The sequence below is a fragment of the Melospiza georgiana genome, chromosome 6, assembly GCF_028018845.1.
Source record: "Melospiza georgiana isolate bMelGeo1 chromosome 6, bMelGeo1.pri, whole genome shotgun sequence".
Lineage (NCBI taxonomy): Eukaryota > Metazoa > Chordata > Aves > Passeriformes > Passerellidae > Melospiza > Melospiza georgiana.
Genome location: NC_080435.1, coordinates 38922617 through 38941561, shown reverse-complemented (window position 1 = coordinate 38941561; position 18945 = coordinate 38922617). Strand labels below are relative to the sequence as shown.

The window sequence follows — 18945 nt, the reverse complement described above, 5'->3', positions numbered from 1 at the left end:
ATGGTGGATTGTATTTCTGGTTAACATTCTCTATAATTTTAGTTTACCAAAAGTTTATTTTGAATTTGAATTTACATTTGAAGTTATGTGGTGGGTTTAGGTTTTTTTTTTTTGCCAATAATGCATAAAACGATTTGATTTAATGGTTGTCTTCTCTTTGAAGTATCTGTTTTGCATCAGATTGACAGCATATCTAATGGTTGTGGGTTTCTGTGTGGATTTTTTTTGGATGTAAATTGTTAAATAACTTTTTTGTCAAGTTGAATATGAAGAAATTATAGATTCCACTATATTTTACCACAGCCACATTCACTGTGGTTGAGTGGATGTTGTAGATGGTCTTTTTTGAGGCAACGTTCATCAATGCTGTCTAATTTTTGATATTTTTTCTTTAGCCATTTCTGTTAAAAAGAAAACAAAACACAAAACACCGCCCAGCAAAAGCAATAACTAATCCAACAATGTATCACCTCATTTAAATATTTTTGCTGGTATCATTTTATACAAAGTAAAATTAATAGATTACTCTCTTCTCATGAAATGTGATGTTTTACTTTTCAGTGTGATTAAGTAGTAAATGATGCAGTTTTAGAAACTGCAGTAAGACCATGTAACAATATTTATATACAATTGTGACTGTTTTTTTCAGGAAAGAGAGAAACTGCGTGAGGAAAAAAGGAAATATGTGGAATACCTCAAACAGTGGAGTAAGCCTAGAGAAGATATGGAGTGTGATGACCTTAAGGTATGATTGAATTTGGGATAGCTGAAGATTGTAGTTTGCAGAGTTCCCAGATGGATTAGATTCCCTAATGCAGGGACAAATCTAGATCTGATTGGAATGCTAGAGGCTGTGAGTCACCTGCAGTGTGTAATACATATTTCCCAGTGGCAATGCTAATGGGATCATCTGCATCTGCATTTTCAACCTCCAGAAAAGCTTTACAGCCTGTGCTCAGTCTGCAATGGAGTATGTTCAGTGTGCTGGCATTACTGAGTGAGGGGTATTGAGTATACCTGATTTTTCTGTGAAGAATACAAAATGAACTCACTTATAAAAATGTGTGTAACATAAAATATTTGAGTAATGAAAAAACTAAAGTTTTGGCTGCAAAAGTTAGAGAAGACGTTGGCTTGTTACTTCCTGAGGCATTCTTTTGATTTAAACTGTAGTAATATAATATAAATATCATGTTTAATTAACATCTTTCATGATGATACTGGAAACCTGTAGAAAGTAACAAGAATTTGCTTCTCAAAGAGCTTAGGATTCACACAAGAGTATAATGTGGCTGTGTACCACAGAAGATTTTCAAGTGTTATATGTTTATGTATGCTTTACTGGGATTCATTCTGGCAGGGGATTGCAAAAGGAGGCAAATAGTCAGAAACACAAGGTTAAGAGTTTGAGGTACACAGGGAATTGTAACAAGTGCAAGGAGGGCGAGTGGAAATAAAGGAGAGTGTTAAATGAATTCAAGTGAAATCACTGATTGGGAGGAATATGAGAGCTGAACATATTTGCAAGGAGAGCTGTATGGCCACTGAAGATGGGAGTGAAAACTCCTAGCTATGTAGAAAGGGAAAAAAAGCTGAGGAAAGGGAAAAAGGCCATTGCTGAAAGGGGAGAGCAAGCTGTGAAAACAGTTCTGCTGTATTTCTACTGGAAAGAAAAAGGAGGGGTGGAAAAGCAGTGTCATCACTACACTGAGACTCTGCTGCTCTACTCACCTCACTCTGTGCCTGGTGCAGCCTCACCTGGACTACTGTGAGTTTTTGGTCACTGCAATAAAACAAAGACATTAAGCTATTAGAGAGTGTTCAAAGGAGGGAAAAAAAGGATGGTGAAGGACCTGGAGAAGAAGCCATATCAGGAGTGGCTGAGATCACTTGGTCTGTTCAGCCTGGAGGAGACTGAGGGGACACCTCATCACAGTCTACAGCATCCTTGTGAGGGGAAGAGGAGGGGCAGGCACTGAGCTCTGCTCTGTGGTGACGGTGACAGGACCCAAGGGAATGGCCTGAAGCTGGGCCAGGGAAGGGTTAGGTTGGATATTAGCAAAAGCTTCTTCACCCAGACAGTGGTTGGGCGCTGCAACTGACTTCCAAGGGAAGTAGTCAAAGCACCAAGTCTGATGGAGTTCAAGAACCTTTTGGACAATGCTCTCAGGCACAGGATGGTTCACATGGGTGGTTCTGTGCAGGGCCAGGAGTTGGAAGTGAAGGTCCTTGTTGTTCCCTTACAACTTAAAAGAACCTGTTATTTTGTGATTCTGTGAATTGGCAAGAATGTAAATAAAGATGAGTTTAGGTGGGGACTGCTTTTGAAAAGATTCCCATCTCTGGAAATTTATGAAATATCTTACTGTGTTCCTTTGGAGCACAATATTCGGCTTTCTTTAAAATATTTGTGAACTACCACGTTTGTGGAAAATAGACATCATTCTGAAAATTATTCAACTATGTGTGCTAAAAAACAGTAAATGAAGACAAATCTTGAAGGATTCAATGAAAATAGTAATTTCAAAATCAAACTTGATGTTAGGCACCGTTATCTGTGGTTTGGAGGTGGTGTCTCTGTTAAGTGGTCTTGTTATGTGGTTACATCAGCTCCCTTTGATGTCTTCAGCTACCATAAATGCCTTACAAATGCAAAAACTCAGTGCCAGAGCACACAGTTGTTAGACATGATCTTGCATATCCTAGTATTAGAAGGGTGCATTTTATGTGAATGTGTTGGGGTTTGCTTGTCTTTGCAGGCAATCATAAGTAACTTCTAAGAGTATGTTTATTTTGGCTTGTTTGGACAGTTCAGGAAACTGAAGTTCAAAACTCTTGTGAAATAATACAGGTATAAAGGAAAAAGCTTGACAGCCAATGTTTTTAATTTGTAATGGGATTAACTTCATTTAATGAAGATACAAACTTCATGGACATGAGTAAACTTCTTTCTCAAAAATGTCACATTCAAGTTGCATGCTCTTCTGTTTCCAAAGTTAATACTATCACCAGTGTTATCATGATAACTGGTCATGTGTCCTTTGGGACTCATTTTAGTAAAACACAGAGAAACTCAACTAATACATTCCTTAGAATAACATCTCTTTGGTTTTAATGACTTGTGTACTTTGCACAAACCAAATACTGTATTAAGTGGTCCCATTTGGTTTGCAGGAACTTCCCATTCCAGTGCCAGTGAAGACGAGACTTCCTCCTGAGATCTTTGGTGATGCTCTGATGGTTTTGGAGTTTTTACATGCTTTTGGGGAACTTTTTGATCTTCAAGATGAATTTCCTGAAGGAGTGACTTTAGGCAAGTTGTGGCTTATATGGCAAGGTGCCCCACTTCAGTGGTTTCCCTTCTACCAAACAACCAAACATCTTAAGTGTGCACAAGTACCACTGCTACAGAATTTTCTGTGTGGCTTTAATCTGTCAGTGCCAACACGTGTATCGATCGAGGTTTCAGTTCATGGTCAACTCCAAGGGACTTGTAAAATCAAAATTAGTTTTGTTGTACAAGTTGTTATTCTGCTTATCAAAAGATCTACCTGTACTTTTTTCTTGCAGTTCTCTATTAAGAAAACAATGTTTGGTCAACACTTTTTCTGACACCATCATTCTAGGAATATATGCAGTAAATTATGGAAATGTAATTTAATTATCATACCTGAAGGGAAAAAAAAAATGTTTTCATTCTTCAGTACGTAATCTTTTTTCCAACTTTGCGGCAAAAGTGACGCTTCTTAAACTTTATTCACAGAGGTTTTAGAGGAAGCTCTTGTAGGAAATGACACTGAAGGCCCACTATGTGAATTGCTGTTTTTCTTCCTGACTGCCATCTTTCAGGCAATGGCCGAAGAGGAAGAGGAAGTGGCCAAAGATCAAATAGCTGATGCTGAGACCAAAGGTCAGATCTTTAATTTTACTGCTGAAAAGATGAAGTTGCACTGGAATTAACTTTAAGCTGCATGATTTATGGCACTCCTTTGTTTAACCTTGTCTTATTATGCATGGATATTGTATGTAAATGGGCTTGGTTTTTCTCTTTTATCTGAAATTAAAGCCTTTAACTGTGCATGGACCACAGGGTCTGGGGGGAATAGAGAAAAATGAAGCTCATTGTTACTATGATTGTATCCAGCAAAGCATAATAAGCTCTTAACAGCATTGCTTGTGTTTTGGAGGTGCAGGAAGCATCTTTACCTTCCTCCTCTTCCTCCAGCACTGTTACATGTTTCTCCTGAGGGTCAGGAAACAAGTCATATTCCTAAGTCTTCTCAAAGATATCTGTATCTATAAAAAAATCTGTACCTAACTAGATGAAAAACTAAAACTCCCCAGCACAACTGTAATGGTGAATTGAATATTCATTGTCCTCCAAGGCTTGAAGTTATTCATCCACAACTCCTGGATTGTGTGTGTTCTTTCACTAAAGACTCTCACAGTCACACTGACTTTGGTCTTTGCTCTAAAGCTGATGTCCCCATTTTTAGAGGCATTCAGTATATACTAACCACTGATCAGAAGGAAGTGCAGGCTTTGTAACAAATTTGTAGTCCTGTGTTTATGGACTGCCAAATTTGCTGACTAAAGGAGAACCTTTGGCCCATCCTACTAGCCTTCATTTTATTAGAGGTAGGTACATAAGAGCACTCCCTCTTTGAGGTCAAGTGAATTCCATGGTGCCCCTCCAAGCCAGGTATGAGTGTTAAACAAAAGTTCCTTTAACCCCTTCATTGAAGATTGTTTATTTTCATGGTTAAGATTGATGTTGAGTCTATAAATTATCTTTATATAAGCATGGGCACTGTCTTCAATAACAGTGGCTGCTCTTGTTAATTGAATAGAAATTTGAGACAGTGTTAATAAATTTAGACTGTATTTCAATTACTGTTGAACTTAGCTATTAAACTGTATTTGTTAACTACTGACAGTATTGCCTTGGCAATACAAACAAGGATTATCAGGTAATAATGGAATAGTTGATTAGAGTCTATATTATTTGTATGGCTGATCAGAAAAAACATACTGTAACTTTCATATTTTAATTTGACATAATGGGGCTGATAATTGCAAAAGTCTGCCATTTTGTATCTGGTTTAGCAGAGTTGTGGGTAAGGCACTTCATTTATTGTGCTATTTGCCTCAGAACTTTAATTTCTTGTCACTCTTGTTTAGACATCTTCTTTCCCATAAGAGATCTACATAGTCTTGCCTTTGTAATTCTGGCTAACCAAACTAGCACTAGTCAGCATGTTTGCTCAGTTAAATTCTGTACAGGCAGCGTTTCTGCAACAGGGAACACCACAGATATGTGGTTTGGGGGTGTACAGTTCTTTCTCAAAGTGTGTTATATAGTTAAAGTGAAAGGGGAGTTGCAGAGATTCATTTTGCTGTGTCTGGGTGACAGTTTTCACCATCCTAGAGGACCGTTGTGGATTTGCATTTATGTATTGTTTGTATAGTTTGTGGTTTTATTTTGACTTGGTGATTTTAAGTGCTTAATAATTTGGATTTGAATAAAGTGAAATCGTTGAAACAGCATACATTGCTGAAAATACTCTGCCAACCCTCTGGAGAAATACCTGTAAGTGCTGAGGAAACCTTTGTTTAAGAAACAGGAACTTGCTGTTTCTGCCTTTCACTTCCCTGCTTTCCTGGTCAGTTTGCTTATGGATGATGGTCATTAAGTGCAGGTGCTTGATTTGGTGAAATATGATCTATTTGTAATGTCTTCGTAATTGTGTTTGTGCAGAACAGGCTGTATGTGAGTTATAGATAGAAAGTATAAAATGAGTGGTGATAGCCAGTATCAAAGTACATTATTGGTTTGAGTTATGCTTCCTAAAAACAAAATTATGATAAGAAAAACTGTTTGAGGAAAGGAAATAGAGGTGTTCTTGCATTGCTACTTGTCTGCACTTTCAAGTGTGTTGCTGGATTTGTCCCTGCTGCCTTTTATGTTGCCATTTTGCATGTTCTGCGTGTTGCGGTTGCTTTAACAGCTTAGATGGTGTTCTCCCTATACAGCATGTGGTGCATGTCCTTAGCTTTTAGTTGGATTTTTTTAGTTGCATTTCAAGATCTGTAAATCTTTGTCTGGATGTTGAATTGAGTTTTGAATACATTGATGCATCTGTAAATGCCATCCCTCTTTTTGCTTTGTCTGCAATTCTCAAAACGCAGCTTCCTTTCCTCCCCTCCACAGTACAAGTTTTAATTTGCACTAGAATAAAGTGTTTATTTCCTTAAAGATTTAACAGAGGCTTTGGATGAAGATGCAGACCCCACAAAATCTGCACTGTCTGCAGTTGCAACTTTGGCAGCTGCATGGCCCCAGTTACATCAGGGTATGTGTGGGTTTCACTTCTTGTTTTGTTACTGTTATTATTTTGCTCTGTATTTTAAAGAACTATTTTTATATTTATGTACATTTAAATATCTGTATAAAATAACTGTTTATTCTTCTCAACTGTAGGCTGCAATTTGAAAAACTTGGATCTTGATAGCTGCACTCTTTCTGAGATTCTCAGACTTCACATTCTAGCATCAGGTGCTGATATAACATCAGCCAATGCAAAATACCGTTACCAGAAACGAGGAGGGTTTGATACTACTGATGATGCTTGCATGGAGCTGAGATTAAGTAATCCTGGTCTCTTGAAGAAGCTTTCAAGTACCTCAGTATATGATTTGTTGCCAGGTAATAAAAGAATACATGTTAGGGATTATTAGATTGCTCAATGAATGATTAATTTTGCAACTGCTTTACACCAATAATACAATTTATTGTATCATAGAATAATTGAGTTTGGAAAGGATCTCTGGGGGTTTTATGTAGACCAACGCTCACCCCCTATGCTTCAGTCCTCACAAGCACATCCCACCACATCAGAGATTGCAGAACTAGGCAGTTTCGTTACTTCTGAGTAGCTTTTCTTTCATCTCATTAAAAATGTTAGTGTTACTTGAATAAGGGGATCTCTCTGGAAGAAGCATTGGTGTGTTTGATTCAGCCCCTGCGGTTTTTTCTCTCTGTTTGTATTTGGGTCTTTTGTTCATTACTTGGAAATGGAGAAAAATTTCTGTCAATTCTTCCTTTGTCTCTACTTTGAAGATAATACTGCATGTTACTAATTTTGGTGGTAAAAGTTAATAAAATAAAAATAAAGGCTTGTGTCTCTGAACAAAGCAGATACGCTTTCAGGAAATGTCTCTGCAAGTGCACCTAGTGTGCTACAAATGTTTCTTCACTTGTTCTTAAGTGAGAACAAATCCAGTTTGGAGTCTGTAAGACTTAGGCTTATTATCAGTTACATAGTGAAATATAAACATTGGTCCAAATTTTATTAGGAGAAAAGATGAAGATCCTTCATGCTCTCTGTGGGAAACTTCTGACTCTGGTGTCCACTCGAGATTTCATTGAGGACTCTGTTGATGTGCTACGACAAGCAAAACAGGAGTTCCGGGAGCTAAAGGCAGAACAGCATCGCAAGGAACGAGAGGCAGCAGCAGCCAGGTAGAGCTAGGATATGGAAAAATAAAGTTTGGTGCTACAATTGAGATTCATGTCTCAGCTGCAGAAGGCATATGAGAAACAGTAGTAATGTTTCTGTTCTATGCTAATTTCCTGGGACAGTGCACAGGAGTGAAACTTAGTTCTGCTAAATGTTGTTTTCCCATGTTTCTGCTATTTTTGGATGATGTTTTAGTATAAAAGAAAACTATCTGGTGGATAGACTAGATGCTATATTAATTGCAACTGGTTTTTTATATCCTTATTATTAGGATACGTAAGAGAAGAGAAGAAAGGTTAAAAGAACAAGAGTTAAAAATGAAAGAGAAACAAGAAAAGCTGAAAGAAGAGGAGCAAAGAATTCCTGCTGTAGAAATATCTGTTGGGTATGATACATAGTATTACTGTGATGTATAACATAGAGCACTTTTCAGCTTTGTGGCCAGACTTCACATGTGTAGTTTCACTGACTAGATCATATACAAAGCTGTATTTTAAGAATATTGTCCTTAATGTTGATTTTATTTTTCTTCATAGTGGTGTAGAATTGGTTAAAAAGTTACCTTGTAAAAACTGCCTGTTTTTCTGTAGGGAATTAATTATATTTGCTAGATGAGGCAAAAATGTGTAACAAGCATTTTACAGAATGCTACATACCTTTTGGGAAGGAAACTTTACTTAGACATGAAAAAAACTCACAGAAATAGAACTACACTAAGATGTCTCCAAAAATGGTCTGATTATAATAATAATAATACTCTTCAAATGAAAGTGTGGGCACCAAATAACAGGTTTTAGTCCTTATTATAGAACTTCACATTTACAGTTCAGTAGGTTTCTTTTGGGCTTTAATATAGTCTGTGATTTACAGTTGATTTTTTAAGGGCATTATACTAGTTAAGTACTTGGGAGATAAAAGTACTCTTTGTGTCAAAGATGCCATGTTTTATTGTGTATTTCTTATGGTTGGTTAGTCACAGTTTGTTTATTTTGCTGTGTCAGGGAGGAGGAACGGGAAGAGCTTGATACTAGCACAGAGAGCAAAGAGATGGAACGTAAAGAGCAAGACGTGGACACAGTCACAGAGGATGAAGAAGAGCTGGGACCAAACAAAAAACGCCGGAGAGGTAATGCTAGAATGGATTTGTTTGTGTACCTGTGCACCTGCATGCATGCACCTGGCAAGCTCCTGTGTTTTATAGTAAAAAACACCAATCTTTGCTGTAATTTTCTTTTAAGGAAACAAACCCACACTAGAACACGATCATAATGGGCTCTTAAGTACATTGAGCCTTCCTGGTGTAGTTCTAGTCAGCTGTATGTTCTTTCACACTTCTGTTTCTTCTTGTCTTCCATACATGCTGTGTGGATTCCTCTGTTGTCTAAAAAATGTTATGGTGTTGCCATTACAAGTACTTGCCCTCATAGAGAGAGTTGTAGGAGTTTCATCTAATAGGAGGTGGTATGGGTTTGATATTTAAAATTTTTTTTTTAGCAAAGTGCAAAACCAACTAATATTTCAGAAGAGAACATTAGATCGTGCATTTAGGTATGGTTTTCTCCTATACAAGAATAAAACCAGACTTATGCCTAGATTTAATTTCCTCAGCAGTGTGCTAGTAGGAACTGGAGTGCAGTAAATGATGCTGCCTGCTGTTCCTAACTAAACATAGATGGCACCACAGGAGGAAGAATAGTTGATGACTTTGGGCTGCTAGATCATCTTTTTCTTTCTGCTGGCAAGGCTTCATGCTGGTGTCTGTGCCAGTGAAAGTTCTGGATGATTGTGGTTTTAAGTTGCAAACTTGTACAGTTCCTAACAGTACCTGGGAATTCTGAGTCATTCAGTAATACAGATTTACACGTTTGTTAGAGCTTTGCCATGAAAAAGCAATGAGATCTTAAACAGAATTTCAGGTTTCTGAAATACCCATGTGTGAAACATTGTGACTGGATGACAAACAAGTGTTATTATTTCATTCATACAGCTAGGGTAGCACTGGAAGCATGTAGAACTTGAGTGTTGACTGCACCTATCAGGTTGCATGCATCAATTATGAGACATACTGGTCTAGATGACAACCAGGACTTTAATACTTCCGGTGTAAACGAAAGATGTGAACTGAAATGTTTTCAGCTGGTACAAATTGAGAGGGGAAAATAATAGTAAATACTTGATCCCTTTAATTTTTAAATGTGAAATACCTGTGTTTGCCATAGAAGCTGCTATGTAGGGATTGTGGTCTTTCTTCAGACCTTTGGCGGTTTAAGATCATCATTTTGAGTATGATAAATAAAGTCTGGATGATAGTTTGTATTCAGTACTGAAATTGCTGGAATTCTACTTTATATAAGATGTTTCTATTATATATTTTTACATTCTTAAAATTTTGGTTCTTTTTGTATGATACTGAAGATGACAGTGTCAGTAAGGGAGACTTAGTCTAGTTTCTGCAAAGTGAGGATGTATTTAAAGTGGTTACCTGTTCTTCAAGGGAATGGGGGTTAATCACTTGAGTTTTTGTTTAATAAAGCCAGTATTATCTCTTGACTGAGCTGATGGTCTTTGACAGTGTAAGTTTGGATAACCAAAAAGGGACAGAACTAAAACCTGCCCTTTACTTGAGTTTTTGGTTTAAAAAATTTGTAAATTAATTCCTATCATACTTCTTTTAACTTAGGGAGAAGAGGGCAAAATGGATTTAAAGAATTTACAAGACAAGAAGAGACCACTTGTGAAAAGAGCGAACCTCTTACTGCTGAAGATGAAGAAGCTTTAAAACAGGAACAACAAAAGAAAGAGAAGGAACTGTTAGAAAAGATTCAGAATGCAACAGCCTGCACAAATATCACCCCGTTGGGTCGTGACCGCCTGTACCGGCGCTACTGGATTTTCCCTTCTGTTCCTGGATTGTTTGTCGAGGAGGACTATTCTGGTCTCACAGAAGACATGTTGTTGCCTCGAACCTCTTCCTTTCAGAATAGTGGACAGTCTTGCACAAATGAACCTCAGGTATTCAGTAAAACTGGAGAGTCTTTGAAATCCTCTGAATCTACCTCCAATATTGACCAAGATTCACGTACCAGTGTTGTCGTAGAGGTGCCAAGGCCAGTATACAAACCAAACCGTTGGTGCTTTTACAGTTCTCGGGAACAACTGGACCAACTCCTCGAGGCTCTCAATTCCCGAGGACATAGGGAGAGTGCCTTAAAAGAAACTCTTTTACAAGAGAAAAGTAGAATATATGAACAACTAAGCAGTTTTCCTGTGGAGAAATTCCATATTCCAGGTAAATGAAAGGCTCTTGGTCTTAATTTGATTCTATGGATTAAACTTCTATATAAGATTATAGAAATGTCTAGTTTTAATTTATCTGTAATTTCTAAGGTCTAAGAATTCTCCTTAAGCTTTTTTTCACTCAATGGAAGACAAGTTTGGTTTTTCCCCTGCCTTCCATTTCTTTTTTCTTCCTACTTGACAGACCTTTGTGGTATTTTCTGGTCTTTCATGCTAAAAAAAGCAATAATTTTTCTGTGATCTTACTGCTCACTAAATCGGGATTGGCTTTTAAACAGACCACTTTAGGAAGTAATTTTAGCTTTGGAAAAAGATTAACTGAGGAATAAAAGTTAATACATGCTAAAAAGCCATGTAGCTGGGTTGGTTGTTAGATGGATTTACATCAGTGCAGTGGCATTTTGTGATATTATTCTTTTCTGGGTTTTGTTTCCCTTTTCTTCCTTTGGCAGACACTCAGTGCAGAAGGAAGCAGCAGGATAGCAGATGTTTTTATAGCTTTTTAAACACAGAAGTGTACTGAACACCATCCTAGACCTAGGGTTTGGGGCTGTTTCCTTTTTCTCCTAGCCAAGCATTTTGGCATTTATTGGCAAGGCATTGGCTCCAATCACTGATAAAATTCTGCACATACAGACTTACAGCTGACTTGCTTATAGCGTGTTGGTGGGTAGACAATGTTACCAAAGTGAGACTCCCTAGGGTGATGTTTAAGAAATTGCATTTTATTTTTAATTTTGACAAATTACCTTGAGGATTTGGAGTTCTCTGTATTGGGGCAAGGGAATATTATTCACAGCAGACACAAATTCTGTTTTCCTGGAGTGGGTATGCTAGGACACACTGTGAACACATCAGATACTGCTAAATTTATGACTGATCTACCATCTCTTTTGGTGGAAACTAGCACAGGACAGAGTTTTTGCATAGTCATTAAGCTTTATTTTGAGGCCTTTTTTCTATATTGGGTTCTTTTTTGTGCAAAAATCTCTATCATCTTCTGATACGTTTGAGTTTGTATGTGTGGTTCCCTATTTTCTTGATCGCTGCACCTTTATCTGTATTTTGTGTGTTGCTTTCTGCTCTGAAGCAACTTGATGTCCATAGTCACAGATTTTTCTTCTGTTTTAATTAAGTTAGAACTGTTGAATAATATTGATTTTCATTTGAAAAAAAGAGAGGCAGCTTTGAACTTCAGTTTGTTAGAGATCAAGAAAATTCAAATGCAGTGGTCCAATACCGATGTGGCACACGACCGTGTGATAAGCAGGGATAAACAGCCACGTGTAGCTGTACTGGGTTGGGAGCTTTTCTGCTGTGGATTCCAGATGCTGCCCCATTGCCTTCACTCAAATGACCTGTGAACAAGAGGGATTCTCCTGCAGTGTGGGCTGCTCTCCTGCCTTCTCAAGTTCCTTCTCAAAAGAGCATGGAAATAAAATTGGTATACGCTATTACTTGATTTTATTCCAGTATCCACTAAATTCTCCTTGTCAATTATTTGAAAAGCAGTTGCTGCTTTTCTACTTCTGCTCAAGAAAAAATACTATATTTCTTCTCTGCTTTTAAACCAAAAAGGACTTCTCCCACATCCAGGCAGTAGAGTTGCTAGTCTACATTTTGAGAGTATTTGCATGATTGCTTTCAGTTTCAGGGAATTCTTTCAGCAATTGAGAGTGCCTTAGAAATTCATCCTGTGCTTTCTTAGCAGTTGCTTTATTTATATTATTTATTAAATACATCTTAATTTGTTGCATGTACCTTCTTATCACTGCACTCAAAGGTTTTAAGGTAAATCCTGTGAACAAAAATGTTCACCACCTATGCAGACTTGCAAGCATTAATTTAGGATTTGGGCAGACTTTCTGCTCTTTCCTGTGGCTTTTGAGTTTTTGCATGAACTTTGAGTTCTCTTGGGAGTAGGTTTTTATTTGAAAGCCCATCATCAGGAGCTCTCACCTTGTTTTCATAAATTAGCATGTTGTCTTGCTCCTTTTTCCCTGTCTTTAATTAGAGAACACAGTCAGTCTTGTCTGTGCCTGTATCATCTTATCTTTTTGTTTTGTTCTAAGGTTAGGTTTTTAAAAGAGATTTTTATCTTGTCTTGTTCTGTTAGGTTTTATGTTTTTCAATTGCACATGCTTATTTTAAGTGTTTCTATGATAAAGATACATGCAGGAAGGACAGTTGAAGAGTTCTCTTGTTAAGTAAGAGCAATCAAATAAGAGAAATGTGACTTTATTCTCTCTCTTTTTGTTCTCCTCCTAAAGTAAGGTTGATGTTACTTATCTACTACTTTTGAAAGAATTTTTAGACAAAAGAACTACTTTTAAATTAGCAAAGGTTTCTCTCATGAGCTGTTCTGAGTGGATGCCAATCATCTATTGGCCATCTCTTGGTCATCAATTACCCTGCCTGGCTGAATCATATTCCTTAGCTGGCACAGATGTTGGTGTTGGCACTTAATTACAAGAAGGGAGTTTTGAACCCATGCATTCAGTTTGTTCTGTCTTGTACTGTTGTTCCCTCTGCCAACAGCTGCTTTAAAGGAACAAGGCCTGCTAACACCAAATTACTTGCTGTTCTTGCAGAAAAACCTCAAAGTGATGTCAGACCTCCTGTAGGAAGGGGAAGGATGCAGAATGTCCATGATGGATCTCACCCATCTGCAGAGAAACAACTTGAACTGAGACTTAGGGACTTTCTTTTGGACATTGAAGACAGGATCTACCAAGGAACATTGGGGGCTATTAAGGTATTTGTAAATGGTAGAATGTGGGAACTTCATGGTGCCATCAAGTCTGTAACTTAAATGAGAACTCTTGCATGCAATGGTTTTAGTGAAAGCATAATTAAATTAAATGCAGATTGTAATGGGTACTAAAAGCTTGTGCCCTTTGATTCTTTAGAAACCTCAAATTTGTATATTTGCTGCAGGTTACAGACAGACAGGCTTGGAGAGCAGCCCTAGAACATGGGCGATATGAATTTCTGAATGATGAAAATAAAGAAAATGGCATTATTAAAACTGTGAATGAAGAATCTGAAGAAATGGAAACTGATGATCATGATAAGTTTATTGTGAAAGACAGGTAAGAGCTATAGTTTAAATAATGGTTCTTCTCTCTGAGTTTTATAGCAGTGCTCTGGCTTTGTTTGGCTGGGGACTTTTTCACCTTCAGGTTATTGTTACCCTCAAATTCTTCCACATGGTGATTTTTAAGACTGTGAATCTGAAAATGCAGGATTTTACTTTGGCTTATAGTCTGAAAATGATGCTGTTCTATTACCATATAAGACTAAGGCACCAATTTTTACATCTTTCAGTATTCAGATATTACACTGCTCAAAGTAAACATTGATTATCAAAGAAGGAACATGTGGATTCATTTTGAAGTAATTTTAAATGCAGGGAAAAAATTACACTCTCAATTGATGATGTGTTTCCCAGAAGAACCTCCCCCCCAAAAAAACCCTAAACCAAAAAAACCTCACACAAACAAAAAACCTCCAATGAGACACAAAACCAAAACCCACCAAACAAAACAACAAAATCAAACCACTTCAATTTCTGAGAAGAGTATAGGGGTATTGAAAAGGAAAAATGGTAATAGTAACAAATCTCTGTTTGAACTGGCTGTTCACTTACCTGTGAGTCATGGTAAGACCACTGGGTCAACAGGCCATGGTCTGGATTAACTTTAAGCTTAGCAGCAACATGGAGATGTGATCTTACAACTTTGGGAATGATAATACTTCTGTGGAGCAAGCTGCAGCATAATGAAAGGAAGGAAACCTCAAATCCTACAGTGTTGTAGCTGTAAAGTGTTTTGTAGTGTTTAGTTTTTAAACATTTGAGGCAGATGTGGCTCTCTGATAGCAGTTCTTGTTGTAAATCAAACTTGAGAAATCACAGAAATGGTGAAGATTTCCAAATTCTTAATTCTACAAAGTTGCATACTTGTCAAAAATAAATGTCTACCTTAATATAGTTAATGCATATGAAATTTTATCTCTTGATAGGATGTGAATATTGAAATACATCAGGAAAAAAGATTCATTTGAGACAGTCATTGTACTAACATTTTGTTTGCCTTACATTTTTTGTGAGGCATTTCTGCTGTTAGACTTCTATAAAAGCTGTATTTCTGAGTGGACTAATGAATGCTATGTTGGATGTTAGGAATTTGAAGTTCTTCAGGTATTTTTCTTATTTTATTTCAGTTCTCATTCATCATTGTGAATTAGAATTTTCCTGTTAGACTGTCCTTTGAGTCAGAGTTCTCTAGTTCCATGCAAAATGGATGGGATCATCCTTTATATTAATTATGCAATATACAGATATTTGGTTCCTGAAAACCACAATATAGAAGTATTCCACTGTTTTAACTAAGAAGCTGAAATTTATCTGTTTCCACTTAATGTTGCGTACTTGTTCCATTGCCAACTCTTAATTCAACTGCAGAACTTTGAAGCTTAATTTTTTTCCATTTGATACTGACTCCATCATGGTTTCTGCATAAAGTCTACTCTAATAAAGTCTTGCATATTAAATCAGTGTATGGAATTCTGAAATCATGTGACAGATTGCTTTTGATGTGGGGCTTTTTATCCACCTCAGAGCAAGTGACATCTCATTAAGACCTTGGAGTTTGACTAGTGAAATGTAAATAACTCTGCAGCTTTCTTTCTGTTTGCTTTCAGGCTCTCAAAATGTGTGTGACTGCAAAATATAATGAACAGCTTTTAAGTGTGAAAAAAGAACAGGGACAACCAAAAGCATTGCTTATTCACGAGAATAAGGCAGAATCCAGACAGTTTTAATTAGTTAATTTTTTATAAACCCCAAGTAGAAATGGAATTTTACTTTCAGTAGTGTGAGCTGCTCTCCTACACATTATTTAATGTTTGTGGTTCAGAAAGATTAGCTACATTTTGAAATGATTACTTAGTCTTTTGGTCCTGTTTTGTTGGAAAACTGCCTCTTTGGTGGTCTGCTTGTTTGTAGGGTTTGTATGGTTGGTTTCAGGGTTTTTGGGTTTTTTTTTTTTAGTTTTTGGGGGGTTTTTTTTTATTGTTTGGCAGGTTTTTTAACCACCCTTATGTAAAAAATTAGTATTTTATAAAGATCCTCCAAGCATGAGGACATACAAGTTATCAATTCCTGATTTACATTTAAAAATTACTTTTTTTTTATTTTTTTATTTTCTTTTCAAAAATCTTTTGAATTGTAGGGATCTATGTAATTGAACTTCTGCAGGTGGATATGTTCTAAAAGACTACATTTTGCCACTGGAAGTGTTTTCACTGAAGAATTGTTGGGACTACATTCTTCACAGAAATCTATCGTAAACTAGCTGATGGATGTCACATCAGATTTTCTGGAAATCTTAATTGTTTTGAAATTTGTCATCCATATTTCTTAAAATTTATCATTATTTATCTGTTACCTAAAGAAGAATTGTCTAGATCAACCAGGCTAGCTGAGCAAACATAAGCATTAGGATAGCTCATCACACTGTGTATTATCTGTTCATGTCAGTAATCCACGAGTACATGGAGTTAAAACAAGAAGCTCCTGTAGATACATTTGCAAGAATGTCTGGTATTAACTTCAGAGACTTTAAAAGATAATTGAATACATTTCTCTTTTAGACTTGTTGGATTAAAAACCGAAGCTCCAAGTGCTGCATCAACAAGCACAAGTACTCCTCAGCCAGTCAGTAACGTGGTCCACTACTTGGCATCTGCACTGCTTCAGATAGAACAAGGAATTGAACGCAGGTTCCTCAAAGCGCCTCTTGGTAAGTCTCAGAGTTGAAACTCTGTCTCTAGTCTTGTGTAAGATTTTGTAACTAACAAACCAAACACATCCACCCCAGCACTGCACTGATACCCCAAGCCCACTTGCTTGTTTTGTAAGACTGGATGCTTTAGAAGGACACCTTGGGGAGAAGAACAAAAAGTTAACACACCCACATATATATTGATATATATATATAAAATGTATTAATTAACAAGCAAATTCTTAAATGCGTGATTATTGAACATAGAGTTTTTCCAGTGACCTTGTTTATGTGGTGCTACAGTTACACTGATGCATTGGCAGACAAATTGTACCCTTAGGCAGAAATGATCAAGCTTTCTGGGGGAACACTATAGTTCAGAATTACTGTTGAGGCCAGTATATCATGCAGCTCTTTTGTTTTGTTTTGTTTGCTTCTTTTTATACCATTTCAGTGAAAGCAATATATAGACCTAGTTTACCGGGATCACCTTGTTCAGCAATAACAGAATACTTACAGTAAAGCGTAGGAAATACTTAGATTGCAAACGTTAAGATTCCCTGGTTTTGTGTTTGTGCTGTAAAACTTGAAAATAAAAAGTTGCAAGAAAAATTTAAACCAAAGCAGGATTGCAGCTTGACTTTGACACGTATTTCTTACTTGGCTTCCTCTGATGAGGCTCCAGAGGTGAGAGAGAGGATCCAAAGTGCATAAAGTCAGTTTGTGTTCCCGTGATCCCTCAGGTCTGGATTCCTTAGGATCCTTTTGCAATTCAGAAGTGGACTTGGATCTTAGATAAATGTGTAAAGGTAGTTCCTGCTTCCCAAGGTGGCTGTCTTGGTCAGACTTCCTGTCTTGATGGCACACTGGGGATGTGCTGTGCTCTGTGCTTGCTGAGCTGCTTTACCTCTCAATTCTGTTTGCCAGTGCAGCACATTCCAGAGCAACAACTGCTACACTCTGGTAGACTTGATACTCTTCTGAAAGTCACTGTGTATAAAATCCTTCTGCTCTGGCAGATTCTGCTGTAGTAGTTGAAGACAAAAGTGCAGGTTTTGGTGTGTTAACACAAGATATTAGGTGTCCTGTTGCAGAGTTGACCTGAAATTTTTTCTGCATCTTGGCTGCTCCTGCATGGATCCTGCTGTCTGGGTATCAGTTGCCACTGAAGATGGCTTTGAGCTAGATTTGTGCCAGACACTGACATGTGGGCATGGGTTCCCTTCCACAAGCTTTAGATATCAGTGTGATGACCTCTAGAAGAGGGAAGTGCAGCAAATGATTGAGATGCAAGGGGAGAGCACAGGAATAGTTGAAACCGCAGCTGTTTAAAAGCTTTACTTGGCTGAGTGTTTGGTCAACTCAAATATGTCTGCACTTTCCAAGCCAGGCATGATACAGCTTATTTCCTGCTATATGACTAGATTGCAACCTGTGCAACAGTTAATTGACAGTGCCTCTAGCATGTATCCTACTTTTCATGTACAAGTTGTAAATACATTGTGCATTATATGCCTCCATTTCCATACAAGGTCTGTGAGTATTTTGCTGACAGCCCCTTGCTGACAGTTGTAAGTTTACTATTCTCCAAGGGGAAAAATATGGTTATTAGCAGGCTGTGGCCATTGATCGTGCATCCTGAGTTAGAGGAAAAAGACTAAAAGAAGAAAAATGCCCCAGAAGTATTGGAGAGAAAGCTTTTTAGCAGTCTGCTGTCTTCTTTTTGGTGGGTTCAACTCTGCCATAATCCTATGTTGGTTCATGTTTTTGCCTTACCTTTGGAATGATGGTGGGTTGGCTTTTTTTTTAACCTGGAAATCATGTTCTCATAGGTGTTTTATACTGAGTGGCAAAGGGAGTATATAAGGAAAGCAAATAGGTGTGTTTTGCATGTCTTAAATCTCTGATGTTTGTTTACTGCAATGTGCCTGTGCATGTCTTCTGCTGTGAAAAATGCTACTACTCTAAAATGACAGTAATGTATAGAATAACCTACATTGCTGAGGAGCAGGAAGGATCCCAGGTGTCCTCTGGTCTGGCTTGCTGCCCTGATCATTAAGTGACAGTGTCAGGTTCCCTCTTGCTTTTTGGTGCCAAATGTCTCATGTTTTCAGTTGCGTAATGGGCTGCTTTTAACAGGAGGTGAATCTGAATGAAGGCAAGATTGTATATGTACAACAGACATAGAAAAGTTCTCTACTCAGCTTGACAAGGAGATGTTTGTAGTGCTTTTAATGACAAGTGGACACTTGTTTTTCAGGACTGCTCTGTGCTCAGAGTGTGATGCATTTTTTCCCCGACTCCTCTAAAGTGTGACCAACAGTTTTGTGATGATAGAAATT

General features: G+C 37.4%; 1 protein-coding gene across 2 annotated transcripts in view; it reads left to right on the top strand.

Moving 5' to 3' along the window:
- Positions 1–18945, top strand: part of BAZ1A (bromodomain adjacent to zinc finger domain 1A) — a 65484-nt gene that overhangs the window by 34628 nt on the left and 11911 nt on the right. For both annotated transcript variants that reach the window (XM_058026407.1, XM_058026409.1), the window contains exons 10-21: positions 650–745; positions 3175–3313; positions 3764–3910; positions 6258–6353; positions 6482–6706; positions 7357–7522; positions 7792–7905; positions 8522–8646; positions 10201–10809; positions 13409–13572; positions 13755–13909; positions 16473–16621. In XM_058026407.1, coding sequence (XP_057882390.1) covers positions 650–745; positions 3175–3313; positions 3764–3910; positions 6258–6353; positions 6482–6706; positions 7357–7522; positions 7792–7905; positions 8522–8646; positions 10201–10809; positions 13409–13572; positions 13755–13909; positions 16473–16621 — 2185 coding nt within the window. The remainder of the gene's footprint in view (positions 1–649; positions 746–3174; positions 3314–3763; positions 3911–6257; positions 6354–6481; positions 6707–7356; positions 7523–7791; positions 7906–8521; positions 8647–10200; positions 10810–13408; positions 13573–13754; positions 13910–16472; positions 16622–18945) is intronic.